This window comes from Vanessa cardui, chromosome 18 (assembly GCF_905220365.1).
Source record: "Vanessa cardui chromosome 18, ilVanCard2.1, whole genome shotgun sequence".
In the NCBI taxonomy this organism is placed as follows: domain Eukaryota; kingdom Metazoa; phylum Arthropoda; class Insecta; order Lepidoptera; family Nymphalidae; genus Vanessa; species Vanessa cardui.
In genome coordinates this window covers 4,709,534-4,734,334 of record NC_061140.1, presented here as the reverse complement: position 1 = coordinate 4,734,334, position 24,801 = coordinate 4,709,534, and the positions used below count along the sequence as shown (strand labels likewise).

At 32.4% G+C, this 24,801-nt stretch overlaps 1 protein-coding gene across 5 annotated transcripts in view; it reads right to left on the bottom strand.

The window, feature by feature from the left end:
- The window catches only part of LOC124537658 (potassium/sodium hyperpolarization-activated cyclic nucleotide-gated channel 2), a 255,504-nt gene that overhangs the window by 218,532 nt on the left and 12,171 nt on the right, over nt 1-24,801 (bottom strand). For all 5 annotated transcript variants that reach the window (XM_047114557.1, XM_047114556.1, XM_047114558.1 and 2 more), the window contains exon 2: nt 1,593-2,156. In XM_047114557.1, coding sequence (XP_046970513.1) covers nt 1,593-1,639 — 47 coding nt within the window. In that variant the 5' untranslated portion in view covers nt 1,640-2,156. The remainder of the gene's footprint in view (nt 1-1,592; nt 2,157-24,801) is intronic.

The following is a 24,801-nucleotide window of genomic DNA, read 5'->3' as shown; positions in this document are numbered from 1 at the left end:
ACACCGGTTTTCATGGGTACGCCACTCTGAGGTCCCGGGTTCGATTCCCGGCCGAGTCGATGTAGATTACCATTAGTTTTCTATGTTGTTTTGGGTCTGGGTGTTTGTGGTACCGTCGTTACTTCTGATTTCCATAACACAAGTGCTTCAGCTACTTACATTGGGATCAGAGTAATGTATGTGATGTTGTCTCATATTTATTATTATTTATTTATTTATTCTTGGGAGACGGGGACCATATTGAGATTTTTTTTCTTTTTTTTATATTTTAAATACATAATCTGTAATAAATAAAATACATAATAAGCTAGTCATCGCTTATTAGGTAGGACATCTTGGGATTAAGCCGGGTCTACCGACCGACCCATGTCAGACAATAAAAGTTGCCGGGCTTTTCTATTATAAAATCTCAAAAGCAGTCCGGAGTTTGGAAGTTGACCGTATTTACAATCTAACTTTCCCCGTGCCTCTGAAAGCACGTAAAACCGTTGGCTATAGTTTTGAATTGTCATCCGGGTTATGTCATTTGTCATTTGTTGTCATCATCAGTCATTTGTGCAAATTCAGAAGTGCTGAGTCTCATACTATTATAGTCAATCACTATTATTACTACTACTGATAGTCTAGTAAATTTGGCTGTCATAGCATTTATACTTAATAGTATAATATACATAATATTAAGAAGCTATGCAATAGTATTTGTAATTCAAAAAAACAGTGAATTGTTATTGTATATTTATCTTATTGTATTTTTAATTAACTGATAATAGACGTTACTTGCTCAAAAATATCCTAGGGTAGTATGTTGGTCTACAAATATTTTTATCCATTTATCTTTAAGCTGAATCGGTTAAACTTTCTAATAATGTGAATACATACCTACTATTGTACAAAGTATAGACTTTTATTTTAACTTATTTGCCTGTCGCATATTATTGTCTTTATTAATCTGTTTCTGGTGAGAACAATTTAAATAAATTATACGTTGTACCCGTTGAACCGCCGAGCATTCTCATGTAAAAATCAGAATGAGAAAAATATATTTTATTATAAAGACATAAGGTATATTTTTGCAAGTCGCCGTCAGTCAGCTTTTTGCCGTACACAGCTCCAGATTTAGTCGGTAATTGAATATTCACATCTCGATGGTTGCCTGTTCAACGTTTTGATCAGTCGTAGTAAAAGCGGATTTTGATCGTCTTTCAAACTTCGCGTAAATCAGTACCGGTTCAGCTATAAATAGCATCAGCCGGTACAACAATGTAGTTATTAATGGATAAGACATTAAACATGAATGTAAACTAACATAGTTTCACAATGGGAAACAAGCACTAAAATTACTTTTATTCTTTGATGTTTTGTATTCCGATTTCATTAATTAAAATACTACAGTATGAGAAGTTATTCTCAATTACCATTATTTTTAATTATAATTTATTAACCCATAAATCATGCAGGTGTAGGGCGCACCTAACATATCACGAAATCCTCTGGAGTTAAGCTTCTCCATTCATTAAATTTGCATATTTTTTTACATCGTTTACATATTTGACTTCATTAAGCAAGCTTACTAAATAGAACAGATGACTTACGTGTTGTTGGCGGAGGAGAGCCTCCGGTGTAGGCTGCGCAGCGACATGGCGTACCCCTAGCAGGGCGGACTGCCGCTGCCCTTGCCGCGCGGCCGGCGCAGCGCGCGCGCACCGAAGAACGCGCCCTCCTCGTTGCACGACTGCGAGCGCTGCGATGCCAACATGCCGGCCGCGCGGCTCAGCGCGTGCAGAGGCCGCACGCGCGCGCGCCTACCCCACCCGCACCCGGCCACCACCTCAATCTTGCCGACCGGGCACAGTCTGGCCGAATACCTACGACTGTTCACGAAATACCTATCCTTCAAATGTTTGATGATAATGTATAAACAGTCCGATTATTAACTCCCATAAACGTCACAGTTGTCGACTGTCTCACTAAATGCATTCACAGATACACGCGCACACACCGAACGACGCGACTTGGCACTTGTGTTCACTTATTGTAATTATTACTTAATCTATCTATCACGATATTATAGGGTTAATTGAAGGCGCTTTATTTGTTGCTCGTTTATATAATTTTAAAAATTCTAATTAAATCGCTGTCTCCGCTGTCTGTTGTATCTGAAACAAATTAACTTAATATTAGAATTTATTTAAATAACGTTTATATTTTGTGTCAATTGCAGCTAAATCCATCGACCCTGATTTTGATAACAATAATTATTTTAAGCCGCACCCAATAATGGCTCCGAATATGTCCACATGTAAACTCATTTCAGAAATAAAAAGTTCCCATCGCCGTTATTATTAACCCACTGAGTCGTATTTCACTGTTTAATGAAGTTGCGTAATGATTTTTATTAAAATCGTATTGCTGGAGGTAGGTATGACCAAAATTAATGCAAAGGTCAATTAGAGGTCATTCAATAAATCCTTCTAATCTCTGAACAATACATGAAACAAAAGCGATTGTACGCAAAAGTTACGACATGAAAAAGGTCTATATTGAAATGAATCTGGCCCACATTTCCGAACTTTTAATGGAGTTATATGATGAAGGCATAAAAAGACAGCGGGTTGAAATCCGAATAAACAAGTGTTTCCATGTGCTTTTTACGTTTTTTATAATTCACTTCTCGCTCGTCGATGTAGGAAAACATCATAAGAGAACCAGACTGCATATCTAAAATCCCACATTGGAATGTACGGTAGAATAATATCTAAAACTTATAATTTATGTGCCATAAGAAATTTATAAGCCGTTTCATGACATATTATAAATAAAACAAAAAACACATGCAACATTGGATGACCCAACAAAAGTATATACATAATCAAAAGCAAATATATATTACCGGTAGTAAGACAATGTTGCGACTTTTAACATTAACTAGCCGAACCGAAATTTGTAAAACTAAGTCCATAAAAAAAATTCAGTCGATAACAAAAATTGAATTCAAATCGGTTATGCGGTTCAATGTTATACGATAAAATTAGTAGAAATCAGTTACTTATTTTCAAACGACTTCGAAAAAAGGAGGAGGTTCTTATTTCATCGGAATCTTTTAGGTATCTTTAATTTTTTAAGTGATTGATTGATTTATTCTAGTTAAATTTGGAGACGAAATTCGACCTAAATAAGATTAGGAATAAATATGTAGTAGTATGTATCAATTAAATTTCATACGTGATATACCTACACCTGGAATTTCTTAGCTAATTTATTCCCGATTTCATCAAACAATCAAGTCTATAAAATTTTAAATGATATCGCAAAAATATGAGCCGAGATGGCCCAGTGCAATCGGTTAGAATGCGTGCATCTTAATCGATTATTGCGGGTTCAAACCCAGGCAAGCACCATTGATTGTTCATGTACTTAATTTATATTTATATAATTCATCTCGTGCCCGGCGGTGAAGGAAAACATTATGAGGAAACCTGCATGTGTCAAATTTCATTGAAATTCTGCCACATGTGTATTCCACTAACTATATTTGTTATTGAATATTTTCCAAAACCTTCTCCTTAAACGGAGAGGAGGCCTTTGCCAGCAGTGGGAAATTTACAGGCTGTCGTATCGTAAAAAATAAGTTGCAAGTATTTACCGATTTTCACGACGCGATGTATTTGTGTTTATCTCAGTATTTCTAAGTAATGAAACCGTAAAACAATTCTCAATACATGTCCCTAAGCCTTATTATTCAAACAAGTTGCCAATTAAAGCGAACAAGTTCTTTAGTCTCTTGAATAAACTTTCTAAATGGGTCCCAAGCTTAATTTCGCCAATGTTTTTTAAAATCTTTACAAAAGGAACTTATAAATAAGTGTTGCGGACAGTTTGGCGATTAAGGTTAAATTTTTTTCATTAAAACTTCAGCCGAGACCAAAATCGTTTCAACCCTTTACACTGTATTTATTCGAGTCGAATAATAATATTTTGATTCGAGTGCAAGTATATTCAAAGGAGGTTTTTTTTTTAAATTAGGAAATGCGTTGTCTTTAATTATCACCGATGTCATTCTCAGTGTTTACAGATTATAAATTAATTATATTTAAAAGTAAAAAGTAAGTCATTAATTCCTGTTAGTGAAAAAGATGAAATAAGGATTGCAACTTTTTATGAAAGTTCATCATTTAACAAGTTTGAAACACGAGACTGTATTTTTGAAATACAGATTAAAAATGAGTAGATACGTATTTAAGCGTTTCTGTATATTCTCCCCCTAAAAGTGTATATCATACACTTGGTGGTAGGGCTTTGTGCAAGCCCGTCTGGGTAGGTACCACCCACTCTACAGTTGTTCTACAAGTTGTTGTAATCAGTTGTTCTACTGCCAAATAACAGTATTCAGTATTGTTGTGTTCCGGTCTGAAGGGTGAGTGAGCCAGTGTAACTACAGGCACAAGGAACATAACATCTTAGTTCCCAAGGTTGGTGGCACATTGACGTTGTAAGGAATAGTTAATATTTCTTGCAGCGTCATTGTCTATGAGCGATGGTGACCACTTACCATCAGGTGGCCCATATGCTCATCCGCCAACCTATAACATAAAAAAAACACGCCAATATTATCTCTTATATTATAAATACGAGTATGTTCAATTTCCACGCGGCCAAAGTCAAATTACAGCATAGATTAATATAAATTAATAATAATTGAATAATAATTGTATTATATAACATATGAGTATTAATGTTTTAAAGTAAAAATACTGAAGAAAGACAAATAAACAGAATGAGTGAAACAAGAGCGAGACGGTAATATTATATAATTAGAAATAGAGATAAATAGAAGAAAAAACACACCGCAATCTACGGTAGGAAGCCTGTATGTGTTGGATAAAAGTCTGCCATTTGTCTACAAACCCACTTTGGAGCAGCGTGGTAAATTAAGCTTTAAAGCTTTTTCTTAACAAGAGAAAAGCTATTAGTCTATCAGTCAATTACTGGCTATTACTTTTTACTTTACTTTACTATAGGATACAATTGACTTAGTTAATAAATAGTAAAATGTTTTTATCTAATTTGTATTACTTAAAATATGAACATAATACACTCTGCTCATTCGTATTCGTAAAAATTGCACGTTGCCTAGAGCTAAATGTTCCCACAACTGTAGAACAACGTGAAATGAAAAGTTTCATGTTGGAATATTAAAACAGTTTTCCCGACTATTGTATCCAATTTTATAAAAAACTCTGGATATCCGCTAGGCCTGAAATATATTCATAGCATGGGTGAAAACAATATATAAACTTCAATTATATTTACCGACACATTATACCAACATAAAAACAAAATAATAATTAAAATTCAACTAAAATAATAATATTAATATACAATTTTAGTTACCTTTTTACCTAAGTGTAGTTAATTGCGATTCAACGGGGAAATGCTGCTAGCATTCTTGCCACCATTCCACGCGGTCAAGATTTATACAGTAACTAGTTTTAAGTTCATATTTGTATATATATATTTAAGCATTTAATGTTGTTAATTCTAGTGTAGTTGTATATAAGTAAGTAACGACGTATTGTAAAAGAAAATTGGAGGTACGCTTAAAAAGGAAATACGAAAGTATTATTTATTATCAGAGTATATTGTACTCTGTGCCTTTATAAGTGTATATGTGGAACATATGAATAATATAAAAACTATTTTGAATGTTAATTTAGTTCAATATTTTTCCATCGCTTACAAATTCAAATTTGAGTAACTTTAACTGCCACAGTCAAGATTTTATTGTTACAGCCAGTTATCCGACCGCCCGTTTCACAGCGTATGATTTTTTTGCTTAAACATAATTTGGAAACGGTGATACCCTCTAAAATATTCATTTCAAATTTGAATTTTATAGTCTGAAAGACAATTTTAATCTATATTAAATGCCTAAGGTAACTAGCATATTTAGCTGAATACATTTTAATAATAAAATGGAGAAAATGGTCTAAAATTAGAGTGAGGTTATCTTAAAATTTAACCAAATTCTTTTAAGTTTTTTTTAATGTAAATCCTTTAAAGGTTTATATTTTCTAATACATTGTCTTGATACTTATTAGGTTTCGTTAGCTGGCCAAATCAATGAATCTGACAAAATATATCGTACGGAATAGTTATATATGCATTTGAGTCTTTATTTAACACAAAACAAAAAAGCCATACAGTTCTTAAAACATTTGATTTATATTTCCTCGCCCTATATACTCTACATAATATACATAATGTAACTTGAACTAGCTACTACTTAAAACACTCCTAACTCTAAGTTTAACATGAGCGAGGTCGCTTTAAAAATATTTGAAATTTCTTCGTAAAGTGTACAACCTACGAGTACGTAACGTACGGAGATGACATTATTCATTTTAAATGAACGTAACTTCGCCTGAGTAATGCAGACAATGTCAGTGTGCAAACTCGCTTTGTCGAGTTCTGAACCTGTTTTTAGTCTTTGCACATATTATATTTCTTTTTTTATATTTTAATGAAGAAAATTGTACGTACTCGACTGGTATCTGGTAATTGTTTACTAAAGCCTCACTTACCGCTCTCAGTTCAATCGGAAAATAAATATTTTTATTTGTGCTAACTTTTATGAGTATTTACTATATAAAACTTCATTAAAAATACACAGTTTTTTATGGTATAGGTTGACGGACGAGCATATGGGCCAACTGATGGTAAGTGGTCACCATCGCCCATAGACAATGACGCTGTAAGAAATATTAATTATTACTTACATCGTCAATGTGCCACTAACCTTGGATACTAAGATGTTATGTCCCCTGTGCCTGTTACACACCCTTCAAACCGGAACACAAAAATACTGAGTACTGTTATTTAACTAATAAGTGGGTGGTACTTACCCAGACGGGCACAAAGCCCCACCACCATATCTTCTAATTATCATCTCTAATCATTGACTATGTCTAATTTGTGTAACTCTATCGTTACCTATTCACGCTTAAACTAATGAACCGTTTGTGATGAATATACTTTGCATATTGCAGTTTGAGTACCGGGAAAGAAAATATATATATTTAATTTACTGTCGAGGGAGTGAAATGGAGGATGATAGTTGTGTGTTATAACTAATGTTATATAAGTTTCGTGCCCGTGAAGCCGCAGGTTAATCTAGTAAAATATAAGGCAACTTGTTGTAGTCAATATAGAAACAATAAACTATTATTTATTCTGTATGTAGAAAGTCTGATATTAATACGAGCAAAATAGGGAGTCATAGTTACCGTCATAACTGTCCCTGGCGAATTGTTGCTAAACTAAGTTATCTGTATGTTCTTAGAGGTCGCTCGAGCGAGTCTATTCACTTAAGCCTTATTGATCCCGAAGGCATTCCGGGCAGACCCCTCCAAAGGAATCGCTTACTATTGTTGTATTAGCAATTAAATTATTATTTATTATTATTATTATTTATTATTATTATAACTACAACGACTTAGCACATTACAAATTATAAAAATCGACCGTAAATTTTAAATGCGAATTAATATTGTCTTATTTTTGATACTTGACTCTAGTGTATCAAGACAAAACCTACATATTGAAATCTTATTAAATTTAAATAAAACTAATTATAACGGATGAATCGCGTATATTAATTATTTTTAAACATCCCGACGTTTCGAGCACTTTGCAGTGTTCGTGGTCACGGGTAGACTAAGATGACATTTGTCTATTTGAAGAACAAAGGAAATATTATTAACAACTACCGCCAACGATTTCTCAATTGATGTCTTGAGTAACGTTCCGGTTGCACGGTTGGCTTTTTTATTGGCTCAACACATAGCAAGGATATTATCACCCCTCCGAGGACACACTGCGGCGTATGTCAAGGATTCTTACCAGTTTGTTGGTGAAATCAGAGACCTTAAATTAACCAACAACGAGAAAATGGTTAGTTTTGATGTCCAGTCATTGTTTACATGCTTACCCATACAAGACTGCATCGAAATTGTTAAGAGGAAGCTACAGACACACAACATGCCTATTGAATATGCAGAGCTGTTACATCACTGCCTCACATCAGGTTATTTATTGTGGAATGATGAATTCTACGTACAAGTTGACGGGGTAGCCATGGGTTCTCCAGTATCCCCCGTGGTCGCCGATTTATTCATGGAAGACCTGGAGGAGAGGGCTCTTCGCTCCGGACCAATAACACCTAGGTTTTATAAACGGTACGTAGATGACACTTTCACAATATTACCTAGTGATCTGACATCTGCATTTTTAGTACATCTTAATTCCATAAATAAAAACATTCAATTTACTATGGAATTAGAGGCAAATAATTCTTTAGCTTTCCTTGATATCCTTATTATCAAGAATCCTGATAATACATTAAGTCACACAGTTTATAGGAAACCCACACACACCAACAAATACCTCAATGGTGACTCGCACCACCACCCTAGTCAGTTAGCTACCGTTGGCAAATCTTTGTTTCAGAGAGCCCACCATCTCTGCGATGCTGAACACCTAGAGGACGAGCTACGTCAGGTCAAGCTTGCACTCCACCAGAACAAGCTGCCCGTGCCTCGCCAGCATCGCAGAAGCCGTACCAAGCCACCCACAGTTGAGCGACAACCTGCATTTCTACCGTATGTGAAAGGGGTTACAGACAGGATTGGCAACATCTTGAAGCGAGCTTCGATTAAAACCGTTTACAAGCCTCATAAGAAAGTGAGCCAGTTCTTGAGACCTATCAAGAGTAATATCCCTTTACAAACTGCAGGAGTATATAAACTCGAATGTGAGTGTGGTTTATCTTACATAGGCCAAACAAAGAGAAGCATCGGTACCAGGGTCAAGGAACATATAGGAGATGTCAAAAATAGGCGTTCTTCAAAGTCTGCAGTCTGTGAACATGCTCTGGATAAACCTAACCATTTTATCCGATTTGATAAACCACAGATCCTCGCTAGAGAACACAGATTCATTCCTAGAATGATACGCGAGGCTATTGAAATTCAAAAACATCCGAACTTCAATAGAGAAGATGGTTGGAGACTTTCTAACACCTGGGATCCACTTATTAAAAATTTAAAATCCCAAATCCAACAGACTGCAAGACCTAAAGATACAGTTAGTGCCTTCTGCGTGCAACCGGAACGTTACTCAAGACATCAATTGAGAAATCGTTGGCGGTAGTTGTTAATAATATTTCCTTTGTTCTTCAAATAGACAAATGTCATCTTAGTCTACCCGTGACCACGAACACTGCAAAGTGCTCGAAACGTCGGGATGTTTAAAAATAATTAATATACGCGATTCATCCGTTATAATTAGTTTTATTTAAATGTGTAATAATCGCGAAAATTTAAGACAACATTATCTTATTAAATGTTTCATACATTATCGCTATCAATTCGTCAAGTGTGTGAATTATAATGTTATGTTCCGTTTGTTTGTAATTAAAGTGGCTCACTTACCCTTTCAATCAAACAATTGTTGTTTGACAGTTCATTACCGATATGGTCTAACAGATACGCCAATAAATTAAGTCGGAGGTGCCTTCATAAGTGAAGTCGGAGGTGCCTTCATAAGCTTCAGACCTTCGCAACATCCAGATGTTAATCTACTATAACACCATTAACATACAATTAACTTTTATTATAAAAATAATATCAACAAATCCTAAGCAATTTATGTTACAACTTTTCAAGTATGTTAAAGTATATTTAAAAATAAATATGGAACAACATCACATACATAACTCTGATCCCAATGTAAGAAGTTAAAGCACTTGTGTTATTTAAAATCAGAAGTAACGACGGTACCACAAACACCCAGAGCCAAGACAACATAGAAAACTAATGAATTTTCTACATCGACTCGGCCGGGAATCGAGCCCGGGAACTCGCAGTAGCGTTCCCATGAAAACACCGGTTTTAAACCATTTAAACCATTTATTTTGCTACACACATACATTACATAGATTATACAGGAAGAAAAAAAAAATCAATTTAAAGAACACAGTGTAGGTAGCAAGGGGTTCATCTCAGTATAAGCTGTGCTAATGCACAGCACTGATTTTGAGACGGCCCCTGACTATTGGGTAAACATATACACATGCGCGCACACGAAAATAAATAAATGAAATTATAAGAACAAAAACTAAAAATAAAAAGCCCTTATACTAAAAAAAAAGAAACATATCACACAAAAAGAAAAACATCACAAGGAACTTAGAGATAAGATAGACAGACAGACAGACTTAGACATAAGACATTAAAATTGAATTGTTTTCATGTACACACTACTCGACCACGGAGGTCGTCGATATTTAATATAAGGAATAGCCGAAATCCAGCATGTTTAAACATTCCTACAAATGTTATTTCTGCCACACACAGTTAAGTGAAATCGAGATCCATTAATAATGGTTTCAAAAATATGTGAGAAATTGATTCTGTTCTACTTTACGAAATACTACTATGTAAAAAAGGTTATCATTAGTTTGACTTATTTAATTAATTTAAGGGTATGTAATTCGTATGTACACCTCGTTCTCGAAGCTACAGCTCTCCGTTGAAGCCTTAGAAGCCTGCAACGTTGCTTCACAGTAAGCGGCCCGCTCAGTGGCGGATCTATTTTCAACACAAAATGTGGACCAATATGTAGGTACCATCTGCATTTTACCGAATGTACTTAGATTTTGATTTTAATACTCTTTAAAAGTCACAATATATATTTAAAGTGTCACTGACTAAGCTTGTATCAACAAAAAGATTATCCTTGTTAATAAATAAATTCATTACAAAAAATCTTTGTTGAAAACATTCAATAACAGTATAATTGTTTACATTGAGACCAAAATGTCATTTAATTTCAATATAATTATACATATACATTATTAATAGATACAACTTCATCCACATATACATAATTAATTGAAGAGCTCTTCCAGTAATCATTATAATTAATTATACAATTAATTATTAACATAATATTGTATTTGGTTAACAAATTTTCTTTAAAATCGCTCCATATTTATTATTTTGTCTTTGTTTACAAAGGACTTAAGTTGCATTCTCGACCAAGCGAGGGAACGCCTACCTAAGCACACGATAGCCACAACTTTACATCGATCAAAAAGATTATAACAAAGCAGTATTCGTGTTTCTAAGTATAGGAGCTGTTATAACGTACATAGCTCTATACGTCCAAGATGTTAGATGATACAATAATAGAATAAATATAGTGCTTTCGATAGTTCATTATCGAAGCGATTTTAAACTATTATTTTGCCTTCTATTCAATATGTCAATTCATGATCAAATAATAAATCGAATCCAAGATTTATTTGGTGGGAGGGCTTTGTGCAAGCCCGTCTGGGTAGGTACCACCCACTCATCAGTTATTCTACCGCCAAATAACAGTACTCAGTATTGTTGTGTTCCGGTTTGCAGGGTGAGTGAGCCAGTATAACTACAGGCACTAGGGACATAACATCTTAGTTCCCAAGGTTGGTGGCACATTGACGATGTAAGGAATAGTTAATATTTCTTACAGCGTCATTGTCTATTGGTGATGGTGACCACTTACCATCAGGTGTCCCAAATGCTCGTCCGCCAACCTATACCATAAAAAATAGATCTAAACTAAAAGTTGTCTTTTATTATCTTTTGTCTAGGCTCCCAAAAAAATAATAACTATACGTGTAATCTACGCTTCCATTACACTCAAATTCATGACCTTATTTTAAACATCGGAAATTATAATAAAAATAATACTTATCTTAAATGAAAAATCTCAGTTCAATATTGCAATTGGATCTTTTCCCGAAAAGTTAAAATGAAATGCCAAGATCAGATGTTTTGGTCCGAAGAATAAAAATAGTTTTAAAAAATGTCTTAGCAGAATTTTTGCTTAACTGACTTTGCATACTCCGAGATCGCTTGAGTGAGCTCTAGCAATTATAGATTGTATCTTAAGTAAACTGATCGTTGAACGCGTTGTATAAATTAATTCTATTTTTAAATTTTACAATCTCGAAGTTCATATCGGAGCGATTTTATTGAGATGTGATAAAATAGATATTATGAAGGCGACAAAACATTCATAGCCTCGAACTTTTACTATTGATTTTAAAATATCTTTAACTTTTATGCTTTTCAATTTTTATTTTTATTATTTACTTAGTTTTCACTTGTGACATATTTTTAACCAGTTTTAAAAGAGCATATGTTTTATATATGTTGAGTTTTGCGTTTGAATAGTTGTTGTTGGTACTTATTGCGTAGTTTTTAAAAACCAAAAAAACAGTCAATTCCAATGCTTAACATTTGAAATTATTTATACAAAACGAAAAGAAAATGTCACTACTAACAGACCATACTAGATAGGATAATATAACAGGATAAAGTATTTACTCTTTAGAACATTAAAAAGAATAAGTTGTAATATTAACGCAACTTATTTTGCCTTGGCTTAATGTTCTACTTTTATAATAAAAAAAAAATATTATAAAATGATGTCAGAAAAAACAATGCTATTCGATTTTCAAATTTTATAATAACTAAAAAAATTATATTAAGGTTTTCATTCTATTTATCAATGTGTTATTCCATCTATCGGTACAATTCAGTTAACACTTAATACATCCCCTGGGTACATCTCGATAGATCACTTCAAGCCGCTCACAGAGAAGTTAACCCTAGTCTTGTTTATACAAATGCTTTATGTAAATTAATTGATGATACTTTTAACGAGAAACTGCAGTTTAGCATTCGTTTATTTTTGTTGTTTTTATAACGAACTACCCGTTTCGTTTAAACATTATCATATAAAAGTTTTAAATATATACTGAGAATTTTTGTTTTTGTGAAAAAGAATAAAATCAATATTTTACGAAACGATATCGTTTTACTATTATTGATATACTTTATTGTTAACAACAAATATATATTAGGAAAAAGTTAAAAGGACAAAAAATATGTCAATTTTTTTTTTCAAATAGTCCAATTGATTATAAATATATAAGAAAACATAATACTTTTATGGTATATATAAGCTTTGACCAATTAATTGAATTCAAATGTTCGTTTTTTGTTTTATTATTTAAACATTAAAATGTTTATTGGTAGTTGCCAAACATATATTATATTGCATTTTATTATTTATTTATTATATTACTATATATTCTTATTTGTGACGACCAAGACATGCTAACAACTTAGTTATCTATAGTAGTTAGAGCCCGTGCTTTCAACCACGTTCAACCCTAAGTATACATCTTTCAACGCGTTATTATAACATAACCTAAATTCTTATCAACTGAATATCTGCACAGTTTGTCAGACTGCTATATATTTATGGTTATCGCTATGCTTTTAAAGTTGGAGCTTGAAGTTATATATCCTCGATAAATGGACTATTTGGCTTAAAATTAATTCCAATCTTTTTTTAAATATCAGTAGCTGGATAGGCACGTCTGATAATTAAGATTAACCTATCCAGACGGGCTTGACTTCACAAAGCCCTACCAAGTAGAAAATCAAGCTACAGAGTTTTTACAAACTCGCTAGCTTAATAAATTAAATGTATACTACCTACAGTGTATTATTTTATAAAATTCAATACCGCTCTTTTCCGTGCATATTTTTTGATTGGACAAAAATATTTATTTTAGTCACAACTACAAGTGACTGAGCAAACTATAATAAATTGAATTACTTTTTATTGTGTTATCTAAAACAATTAAATTTGTAAGCTTAAATTGTGTTAACATGGACTGCACTGGGAACAATAAAGTATTACACGTGTTAGATTTCATCCGACGCATTTCAGGCAGGCTTCCTTACAGTTTTCACGGCCTACTATCAGATTTATTAAAATCAAAGAGTAAACACATGAAAACTTAGTGATGCTTGCCTGAATATGAGCAAGCTTCGTTTAGGAATCTTCGAGTTCTATTCATCTAAAAATATAAGGTTTTGTAATAATTGTTTTTAGTAATAATTTTTGATTTAATTTTCTATTAAAAAATCTGACGCTTAATTTTGAAGACGTAAGCATAAATAGGAACAGACAGCTGTTAGGCACTTTGTTTTATACTATATAGTGTAGTGAGTTCATGGTTGATAACACACCTTGGAAATGAAACGATCGTTACGGTGCGTGTACTTATGTATATATTATACACGTGAGTAATTCTAAATGCTTCTTAAATAAAATGATTGTTTTGATAAATATAAATTTAGGCACTCACAATATTTATTTATAATAAAAAAAAACAATTAGATAACGCGTGTAGTTGTCTATTTCGAGCAACTTAACTGGTGGCTCAGTGAGCAAGATAGTCGTGTAGTTCACATGCCACTCTGTGCGGGCTTATGAAAAAAAACCGCTCTCATAATTTTTCATAACACGCCAAGAGCTATAACTTCAAAAATGTTTATTAAAAGACAACACGTCAATAAGATGAGAGAGGCGAAGTTAATAAGTCTTGACACAATTTTGAAGGGTCACAGTGAGGTTCGACATCCCACACCTTATATCGATTTTTCGCCAGGTCTATTTTCGCGGTGCTTGAATATTATGGGAAGAGCCATCGATGGATGCTTTGTTAGTTCACCTCACTATTGCACTTGGCGGAATTGCTTTACATTCATATTTGATGAGATATTGAATGGTGTTGGAAATGCCTTAACACTATGTGACACAGTATATGCTTATTGATGACAACAATTAAGTAGCAATTGTATCTAATACACTCTAAAGGTGAAGTAATAAGCTAATTATTGGTAGAACTTGGTACATTATAGCATCATACATTTTTCCAAATAGATACATAAACACAGCATCAAAACTCCTTGTTGGCAAATCAAACTATTTTAAAGATATGTGAATGCTTCTAGCTACTAGCTAGAACCATGTACAGACTTAAATCCCATTCGCTTACATTATTATATAGATATTAATTTAACCACGAAATAAAATTACGGTATAAATTAAAGATATATTTTTCCAATTTGATCGTGCAGTAAAATCGAGAGCTTCGATAAAAAAAAACATTGCAATTTCGACGCATAAATAAACACAAATACTGTTAAGTTTTGAATCGAAATTGCGTTTACGGTTACATACGGCTTCAATTCATAACGGTCCCGCTTTACACCGGAGTCATATATGTGACATCATGGGTTGAATGATCTTTCATTGTTTTAAGGCTTGACAAATACCATTGTAATATCCATTTATTACTTAAATCATAATATCGGCGTGTGTACACTACAAGCACAACAGTGTATTGTCAAGGTGTAAAAGGTTCTATTTATCGTATCTTCTACGTAAAATGATGTTTTTGGGAAGTTCATTTTATTTATTTATTTATTCATGTACCAAAAACAAGTAACACTGAAAAAATAATAACAAAGAAACAAAGTGATATTATAGTGATAAGATAGGAAAGCTTATCTTTATGCGAGATCTCTTCCCTTCATCATAGGAACCTATTGGAATTTAATTATTAATTTTAACTCGTCCCAAATCTGTACTGGTAAAATAAATATATTTTTCCGTTTTAATCGTTAACAAGACGCCTTTATCCGAGATCAATCTATTGATCTATATTACGCAAACGACTAATCTTTAATGGATTTATGATTGCACCTTACCTTGTAACTATATTCAATAACTATACTCTCAATGTCGCTTTTCCTATTTTCATGAAACAATCAATTGAGTAATCCCAATATTTAAATCAGGTCAATAATTAAAGGTCCCTTGTAATACTGCAGCTTACCAAAAAAGTAACCTATTTTAAGTTTTCAAATGTAATGTAAAATTTTGAAAAATTCTTTGTCGTATGAATAAGACTTGCGAAACTGTAATGGTTAAGGCTGTGCGCGGGTGCATGAGCAAGGCAGTTTCATAATTTCTTTCAACTCATGCAGGTTTCTTTATATTTTTTCTCGACAACACATGTGTCAAATTATAAAAAATGAGTTCTCGAAAAAGGAAAAAAAGGCGCAGATCTGGATTCGAATTGGCTACTTTTAATACATGAATGATATGTTTGGTGAGTATCTTGACTCTTTTTATATTTACTTGCATAAAATAAAGCTCATATTTATAGTTTGAATCAATGTAACTTCAGCGTCCCCATATCATATTAAATGTTTACCAATTTACATATAAAATTCTGATTGAACTTGAAATAAATTAATGCAACAAGGATCTAAATCAGTACCTAATACTTATGTATACTAGATTATCATAGGGGTTGGTTATCGTAATCTACCCACACTAATAACGATAAGTGGATAAGATAATGTTGGCGATTACCCAAGTCAAACAGCCGCAATCTAACTGTTCAATATGTTAATAAATAAAAGTTTTAACAAAAAGAAAAACCTACTTCAAACAAAACACTATTTTAATACAAATTAATATGCACTAAAAAGTAATAAAAATAATTGCGTATTCAAAATATTTTTAAGGATCGTCCTAAGTAAAATAAATGAAAAATATTGACTACTTAAAAGTCGATTTACGATTATATACAGTAGTTATAGTTATTGTTATATTTGAAGCCGGTGTCAAAATCGGTTCACTCAGCCAAAAGTTATGAGGTAACAAACGTAAAAAAAAATACAGACGAATTGATAACCTCCTCCTTTTTGAAGTCGGTTGAAAACAACTTTCGTCTGTTCGATAACACGATATCTAGTACTCATATTTTCTGCTACTTTTTTGTATAAAGTATTTTTAACTGACCTTTCCTCAGATTATAAAATGAAAGTTCAATAATTAAAGTGACAGCATTTTTGACGTATTAACAAAAATGATTAATTGGCCTAAATAGACGTGTCGTTGATCATTCCCGGGAATATGTATTCGCTTATAATTTTTTATTTAGTTTAGATAACTAAAATATTCTGCGAGCTTCATTTTGTTTCATAATTTAAGGTAACAAAAAAAAGATATATTTTTATTTATTATCTTGTACTTTGGTTAAACAATAAATAAAAAACTAGCACGAAGGATTTTTGTCGAGTTACAGTGTTTATATTCAAAATGTTAAATACAAATAAAACTTATTAACTATACTGCTTTAAAATCTGACAGGCAACTTTTATCACAGGGTTTAAGTGTAATAAATCACCCCGATTTATTACATTAAATGCAAGGAGTATAAAATAGCTATGACGTAAATAAATTAAACATTTCATTCTATATATTCAAAAATACAATTGCATGGAAAACAAAAAAAAACTTATGATTAATTTTCACTCAAGATTAACAAAACATATAGAGAATCCAATGTCTAAGGACTATGTATAGAATTAGAATAAATAATGTAGACATAAGTTTATGTTTTTTTTTTCTCTTCAAATCTAAAAGCGTTTTGAGAATCTCACTTCAATCTTTAACCAAGAAGGGATGTGAACTATACATAGGCAAGAAGACGTACTCATTCTCTTCTATCTTCATGAGATATATACATATCGGTGTGAGCGAGTCAGCGCTACCGACCATGAGATGTATTACAAAGGCAAATGAAACACATTATATATCAATTTTGCTTAACCAAATTGAACCTGCATACTTGCCAAGATACATTCATGATACTGGAGCATGCCCATGTTAAAATGTTTTCTATAAATCATATTACATACAGATGAATACTTAATTCATCGTAAAATTAATTTCCATTTGATCTACAGGCGAATAAAGCCGTGATGACAATTAATTTTGAAATTAATAATGTTTTGAAATTACATTTCGGCCGAAATTTCACGCGGTCAAACGAGCTACCTAATATCGGTAAATAAAGACTAATTTTATCATTATAACCATACTGGGAATCCTTCAATGCATCATTAATTTTACCAAATTAATTACTCACGTAATTTGTGTTACTCGAATTATCTTCACAATCATTTTTCAACTTTATACTTCGATACTTGCTTTTAATGTCATATTTTCAATTGCAATTTATATATTAATATGTAACGGAAAAGTTTCGTATACATATTTTTTTGTATTTATAATAAAACGAGCAGAATGGAATTTATAAATGAATGTTCCATGTTTGTTATACGGTGGAATTTCAGTAACACGCGTTACTAGCATAGATTGCTTTAAAAAAATCCTTGTATTAAGTTAATAAGAAAATATTGCATTTTGTAATGATTAATGATAGTATGTTGTCATACTATCATTAATTCTTTATTTTCTTTGTTCAAACAAAAAAAAAACTTTATTCATGTACACGGAAGACCTTACCTACTACGGTGTACCTAATATCTAAGTAATGCTAGCATAAAAGGTGTGAAAAATCTCTGAGTATTGGATATACTGGTGACTATCGAAGCAAATGTAAATCAGTATGCATACTTATATTAATCTGTGGCTGTGTGTATGTGTGCATTTATTATTAAATCTGGATTTAAAAAAAGAAGTTAGTCATAGTAAACATACAGTATTTCCACTCTAGATACCGAAGCAAATACACATCCTGACCTGAGATTAACAGATTACATTACGTATTATATAACTCGTAACCAAAATAAAAAAAAAATCACACACTAAAAAAGTATTAAATAGGAGTAGTAATAACACAAAAAAATATTAAGAACGTTGTTTTTTTTTTATCTACTTAGTTTTAACATACTTGTTGTATTCATTCGGGATATTTTCATTAAAGTTTTATTGACACTTTTTTAATGGAATTTTACAGATCCATAATCATAGACTCTATATGAAATATTGATCATGTGTATATATCACCAATGGCGGCCCTTTCGTACTGAAATGTTATATCAGCTCTACTTACACTGGATGGCTCAATACTAAAAATTGCTGCTTAGTAACATATGATGTAGGGTCGTCCTATCCAGAGGTAAATAAAATAATAGCTACCACCTATTCATGGTTACTGCATCTTTTGAAGTTGGAAAATAGATACATAATTTAAAATTCTAGATAAAGAGGATTTAACCTTAATTAATTACTGATAAGTAAGTACCATATGAATGGATTCCTTTAGATAAATAAATTATGATAAATATATTCAATACAAAAAAGTATAATATTGAAATATTTTTGTAAAAGTATTGATATATCAATTTTAAAATTACAATTTCCAGGAATACAAGGCTGCCTATTCACCCCGTGTCTATATTTATAAATGGATTAGGGTGAATATCAGTTAAGCGTTTTAAGGAAATTTGCCGCAAGCGAGATCCGATTTTAATTAATGGCTTACTGACTGATATAGACTCCTTACGTAACTTGACGTCGGAAGTGTAACACGGTTAGTGGATCATTTTATCTTCAGATATAAGGTCTTTGATACACATAGCCGAAGTCGTGACGAACTAACTGGAGAAATTCTTTAAATATGTAATCGATTTTAATAAATGAGGCGAACTTATATCAAAGGTACAGCGCGCTTCAGAGAAGGTTTTACTATATAATTAATGGCTTATAACGTCTGATGATGGTTTGCAAAGCAATAACTGAACGGGACCAACAATATCTGCATATCTTTCTTATTAAAAAACTAACTATTTTAAACCTTTTTAATAAGAACACGCAAATAATAAATATGCATAGTTTATTATAAATTGGCAACTTGTAAAGTTAGCAATTGATTAAGCAATTTTCCACCTAATTACGCTTTGAATAGGGTCCATAAAAGGGTACTCGTCTCCGAGACATAACCTACGTCATGCCCACCGAGCGTTACGGTCGTCAATCTTCTACGTGACACTTAGGAGGGTACCCCACGGTTCATTCTTGACTTAATAACCGGTCACGATCAAGAACCTTAAGGCGTATTAAAATTCTTATTTAATTTAAAATATTAATAAAATATTAAAATTTTCATTAAAATTGCTACGCTTTTATATTTTCGATCAATATTAGTTGTCAGAGAATATTGATAGCCAATCTAAACATATAATAAAATTGGAATGTTTGTAATACTAAAATAGCCCTTTTTTACTCATTACATATCTATATATATGTACACACGTTACATATACCCAAACATCATTTTTTACAATTTTTGCGTCTTTGTCTGTCTGTCTGTCCTGGCTAATCTCTGGAACGGCTGGACTGATTTTGAAGGGACTTTCACTGGCAGATAACTGATATAATAAGGAGTAATTTAGGCTACAACTTTTTTTTTTTTGTTAAATTCAAATGCGTACAGTACAGTACAGTACCAGTCATATATAAACTAACTAGTAGTCGCCCACGGCTTCGCTTGTGTTTTAGGGTGTTGATTGTCATGTGCTACGCAAAAAAGTAGCCTTTATCCTTCCATGGATAAAGGATAAAGGCCGCTCATGTTTGGTTCATACCAAATTAATTTTTTTTTCAAATATAATAACATTAACAACTTTACACAAAATCGCCAAACTGCTGAACAGTTTGTTGGCGAAAGAGGCGCTCTTACTTAACGTCTATGTTATTATATAACTATAACACCTAGGTACCGCTTAGTTTTAAGTTTACTTATTTCTTAAAAAATATAATAATAATATATATGTACACACACGCGCACACACACACACACACACACACACACACACGCGCGCGCACACACTCACACTCACGCACATATACATTCACACAAATAATTATTTTAATACATTTTTTATATACTTTTTATACATAGGTTTTTTTTTAACTTACACATAATATGTATCTAATGTACATGAGTTGTGGTTTAGCGGCTCGGTCGTGAAAGAGCGACAGACAGTTACTTTCACATATATAATATTAATATAGAATTTTACTATCTGAAGCTAGACATTTAACAACATAACTACACATGCTATCCTGTTTACTTTGAAACGTAATAATTTTCACCGTAATGTGAAACGGAACGGCGACATTGTCAAAAAATATTTCGCGGCGCCCAAAAATATTTCCAACACGGTGGTGCGAGCGACTTTTACGCTTGAACGCGCTGAATAAATGAAAATTCCAAAAGAGAAATTCTACACCTATAAAAACACATTTGTCGAATCTCCCAAAAACCTTACCAAATTCTCTTACTATAAGATATTGGCGAATTGCCAGTATACCTTCGGAAAAAAAATTAAAAATATATCTCGACTTCCTTAGTTCGTAATACTAATATTAATGGATGTATCCGATTAAGCGTATAAAAACTGTTCCCGCGTCTAGTAATAATAAATTCTTACTATGCAATTAATTACTCTTCATCTAAACTAGATTAATATCTATCTCGTGCTCCTATCCTATCTCTCGTACGAGAAAAATGCAGTTAAATCCGCTTATTGTTTGAAACTTCTCTACTTAAATTATTTTAATAAAACCAATATTGTATTTAAAACATATATACATTTGTCGCTTATTAAAAATAATGTAAGATAGATTTATACCTAACTAATTAAATCAAAAATGAGTATACTTTTATTCATCAATTATAAGCTGTATCTCGCCTGCTTAGTAGGGCATTACAAATAAAAAGAGCTAAGAGTCAATGAAATTAAACAATAATAATATTAAATAATTAATAGCCTATAATCATCTACGGACTATTCCGCTAAGATTGGCTATACTTTCATACCAATACATGCAGTAGTTTCCACTGGATTGACGCACAGAGAAACAAACTGTTCTTAATATAAAATATATAGATCATATACATTGTATATCAAATCAAATATACGATCTTTTTAGTGAAATAAAGTCTTCTGATGTGACGATTAAGTAATTGTTTTTTTTTTTTCAATAATAAATCAATTAAAAACCAATAACAACGAATATAACTCCTTTAAACCTGCAAAGATTATTGCTTAACCGAGATAGTATAAAGGCGACTAGATCCATTGCGGTAACGATCAGTGTAATATCTGCTGATATCAGCTATTGAGCTTGAGGCGCTTGTATTCTGAGATCAATTAGACGACCTACTGGCAACAGTACAATATCGAGGCAAAGTGATGTTTAATAAGTCGCCTATTTTGTTATCTCGATTGCCCTTTTAATCTTCGATTTGGATATTTTCATACATTTCGCTTATTTTTTGTACATACTTTTAAACCCATACGCACTCTTCATTGATATTAGAAAAAACAATACCTGGGCGGGAAATTTAAGGCTTCTGACAACACTGGAACCGGAAGTATTGCTATAGCTTTATCTTACATTTCTAAACTATTTTACTTTAATTGCTTAACTTAACTAATAAGGAAAAATATAAAAGATTAATTTCAAGAGTGATCCATACAAATCAACAATTAATTAACAAATAACTTTAACTTAACTTTTATATGTCAATAGATCAAGGCATAAGGATAACATAGCGATTTATACATTGCTTGGCGGCTTACAAGCCTTCAAACGACATTCTAACTTACTTAAGAGCAATAGCCAAAAATAATTTTAGAGAGTATTAGACTTTACAAACAATGACCAATGAATACAAATATTGATAATTGTGACGTCATCACTTATCCAACATGGCTGTTTTGTCCAAACAAAGTTGTGGACGAATTAAAATCATTTAAACAATCAGTGGTATCTGCAATTAATTTTAATGCTTCGTTTTAATTAAAGCTTTGAATGTAATTTTATTGGATATACATATATAAGCAATAAATTTTAACAGGATTATCTGGAATTATTTGTTGGTTTGTCAATCAAATAGCAAGAGTGAAACCATTTTTTTTTTGTTAATTATAATACGTAAAGCAACCAAGCTACATTTTGTTAAATACTTGCACAACGAACGATTTTCCCAGCCCACAAATCCAATTAAAACCTTTTTGCAGATTTTTGATGTAAAAAAAGTCTTACTCAAGTGTAACCTTAGTTTTTTTATGGTATAGGTTAGCGGAAGAGAATATGGGCCACCTGATGGTAAGTAGTCAATATTACCCATAGACACTGACACTGTAAGAAATATTAACTGTTCCTTAAGCAGTCAATGCGCCACTAACCTTGGGAACTAAGATATTATGTCCACGTGCCTGTAGTTACACTGGCTCACTCGCCCTTCAAACCGGAACACAACAATACTGGGTACTGTTGTTTGGCGGTAGAACAACTGATGAGTGGGTAGTGCCTACCCAGACAGGCTTGCACAAAGCCCTGCCACCAAGAAAATTTCGTTATGTTATTATCAATCGGATGGTATGTTTCATATATCATATTTTTTAATATGCAAAAGTAGATTTCAAAGTATGTATCTATCGATCCATGCTTATGTAATACTGTGATATTTATATTATTCATACACTATCTGCCTACATTTCACATGAAAAACACACATAGTTACATTTTACTTAATGTTGTCTTAAATTTTCGCGATTATTACACATTTGAATAAAACTAGTTATTACGGATTTTAATCGCGTATATTAATTATTTTGGACATCCCGACGTTTCGAGCACTTTACAGCGTTCGTGGTCACGTGTCTACCCGTGACCACGAAATCCGTAATAACTAGTTTTATTCAAATACATTTTACTTGTGATAACTTACAATCCATTTATTATCTTAAGAAGTTAAAGCGTTTTCAGCCTCTAGTTATCATCCGTCCAATCGAATCTCGGGAATCGAAGATAAACTGTCAAAGTGTCGCCAACTCACATCTACTCTCAGACTCGGTTAGGTTGAAGTATTTTAAGATAGCTAAGCTATAGCTAATTGTTATTTATGTGCTAAAAATATTATTGTACCTATCTATATTTGTAATTAGATTTTATTTTATCTTAAGTCAAAAATCAAATATTACTAGTATCGTGGTGACTTACCAAGCTGACTATGTAACTACGCCGATTATGTAAGCCTATATTTACACAACATAATAATCTTGTATAAAGATGATCCAAAAATACTTTTTCCATAGACTATATTTCGATCATTATACAAAATATGACTATAATGAGTTTTGAAATGGCTTTTGCTAACTTATTTGATAACATCATTGTGAACTCGTATTCAAATAGCAATTGGACATAAAAATATTTAACTTTAGCGAATCTAAAAGGAATATCACAACTTTGATTAGCAAATAAAAGCGGTTAGGCTGGCAAATGGTCGACTCTGCGCCAAATGGATGGTTTGGCCAACCCAGCCAAGGTTACGTTTTCTAGGTTTCCTTAACTGTAAGATAAAACCCCAGGTCGGAACAATAAAAAGTTATTGGATTTTTGTCAGTGATTTTTCAGTAGCAGCCACGTTTTAGAAAAATTATAGCGTACTAACTGACGTGGTTTAACAGGCTCTAATAATGTCACAAATACATATAGGATTTTACGATGTTTTCCTTCGACGTCATTCGATATATGAATTATAACCTCAAATTAACTGCATTAATAATCCGTGTTTCTTGTTTTTGAACCTACGATCTTCTGTTACGTTTCACGTGCTCTACCCACTGGTCTTGACTCTTGAACGTAATATTGACATATCAGGTAAAAAGTGCGTTGAATATGTAAGTATACTTAGTGAAGTGGTATGGGACCCATCAACATGTATCATTCAGTATCACAGTGCATATGCCTACGAGCTGTCATGCTAAGTTAATGCTAAGCTAATGAATATGGTAATACAGATCATAATCACGATCACGATATTATAAAGTAATTATGTATATAATAAACCTCACACGTGGTTCTTAGTTACTTTTTTTATAATTATATATTCGATAAGTGATTAAGGAGAGAAATCGCGTTATATTACTATTTTTCACTCATCCTAGATCACTGCCTCGTGGTAAAGGTTTATATATAAATCTAAATTTTCAT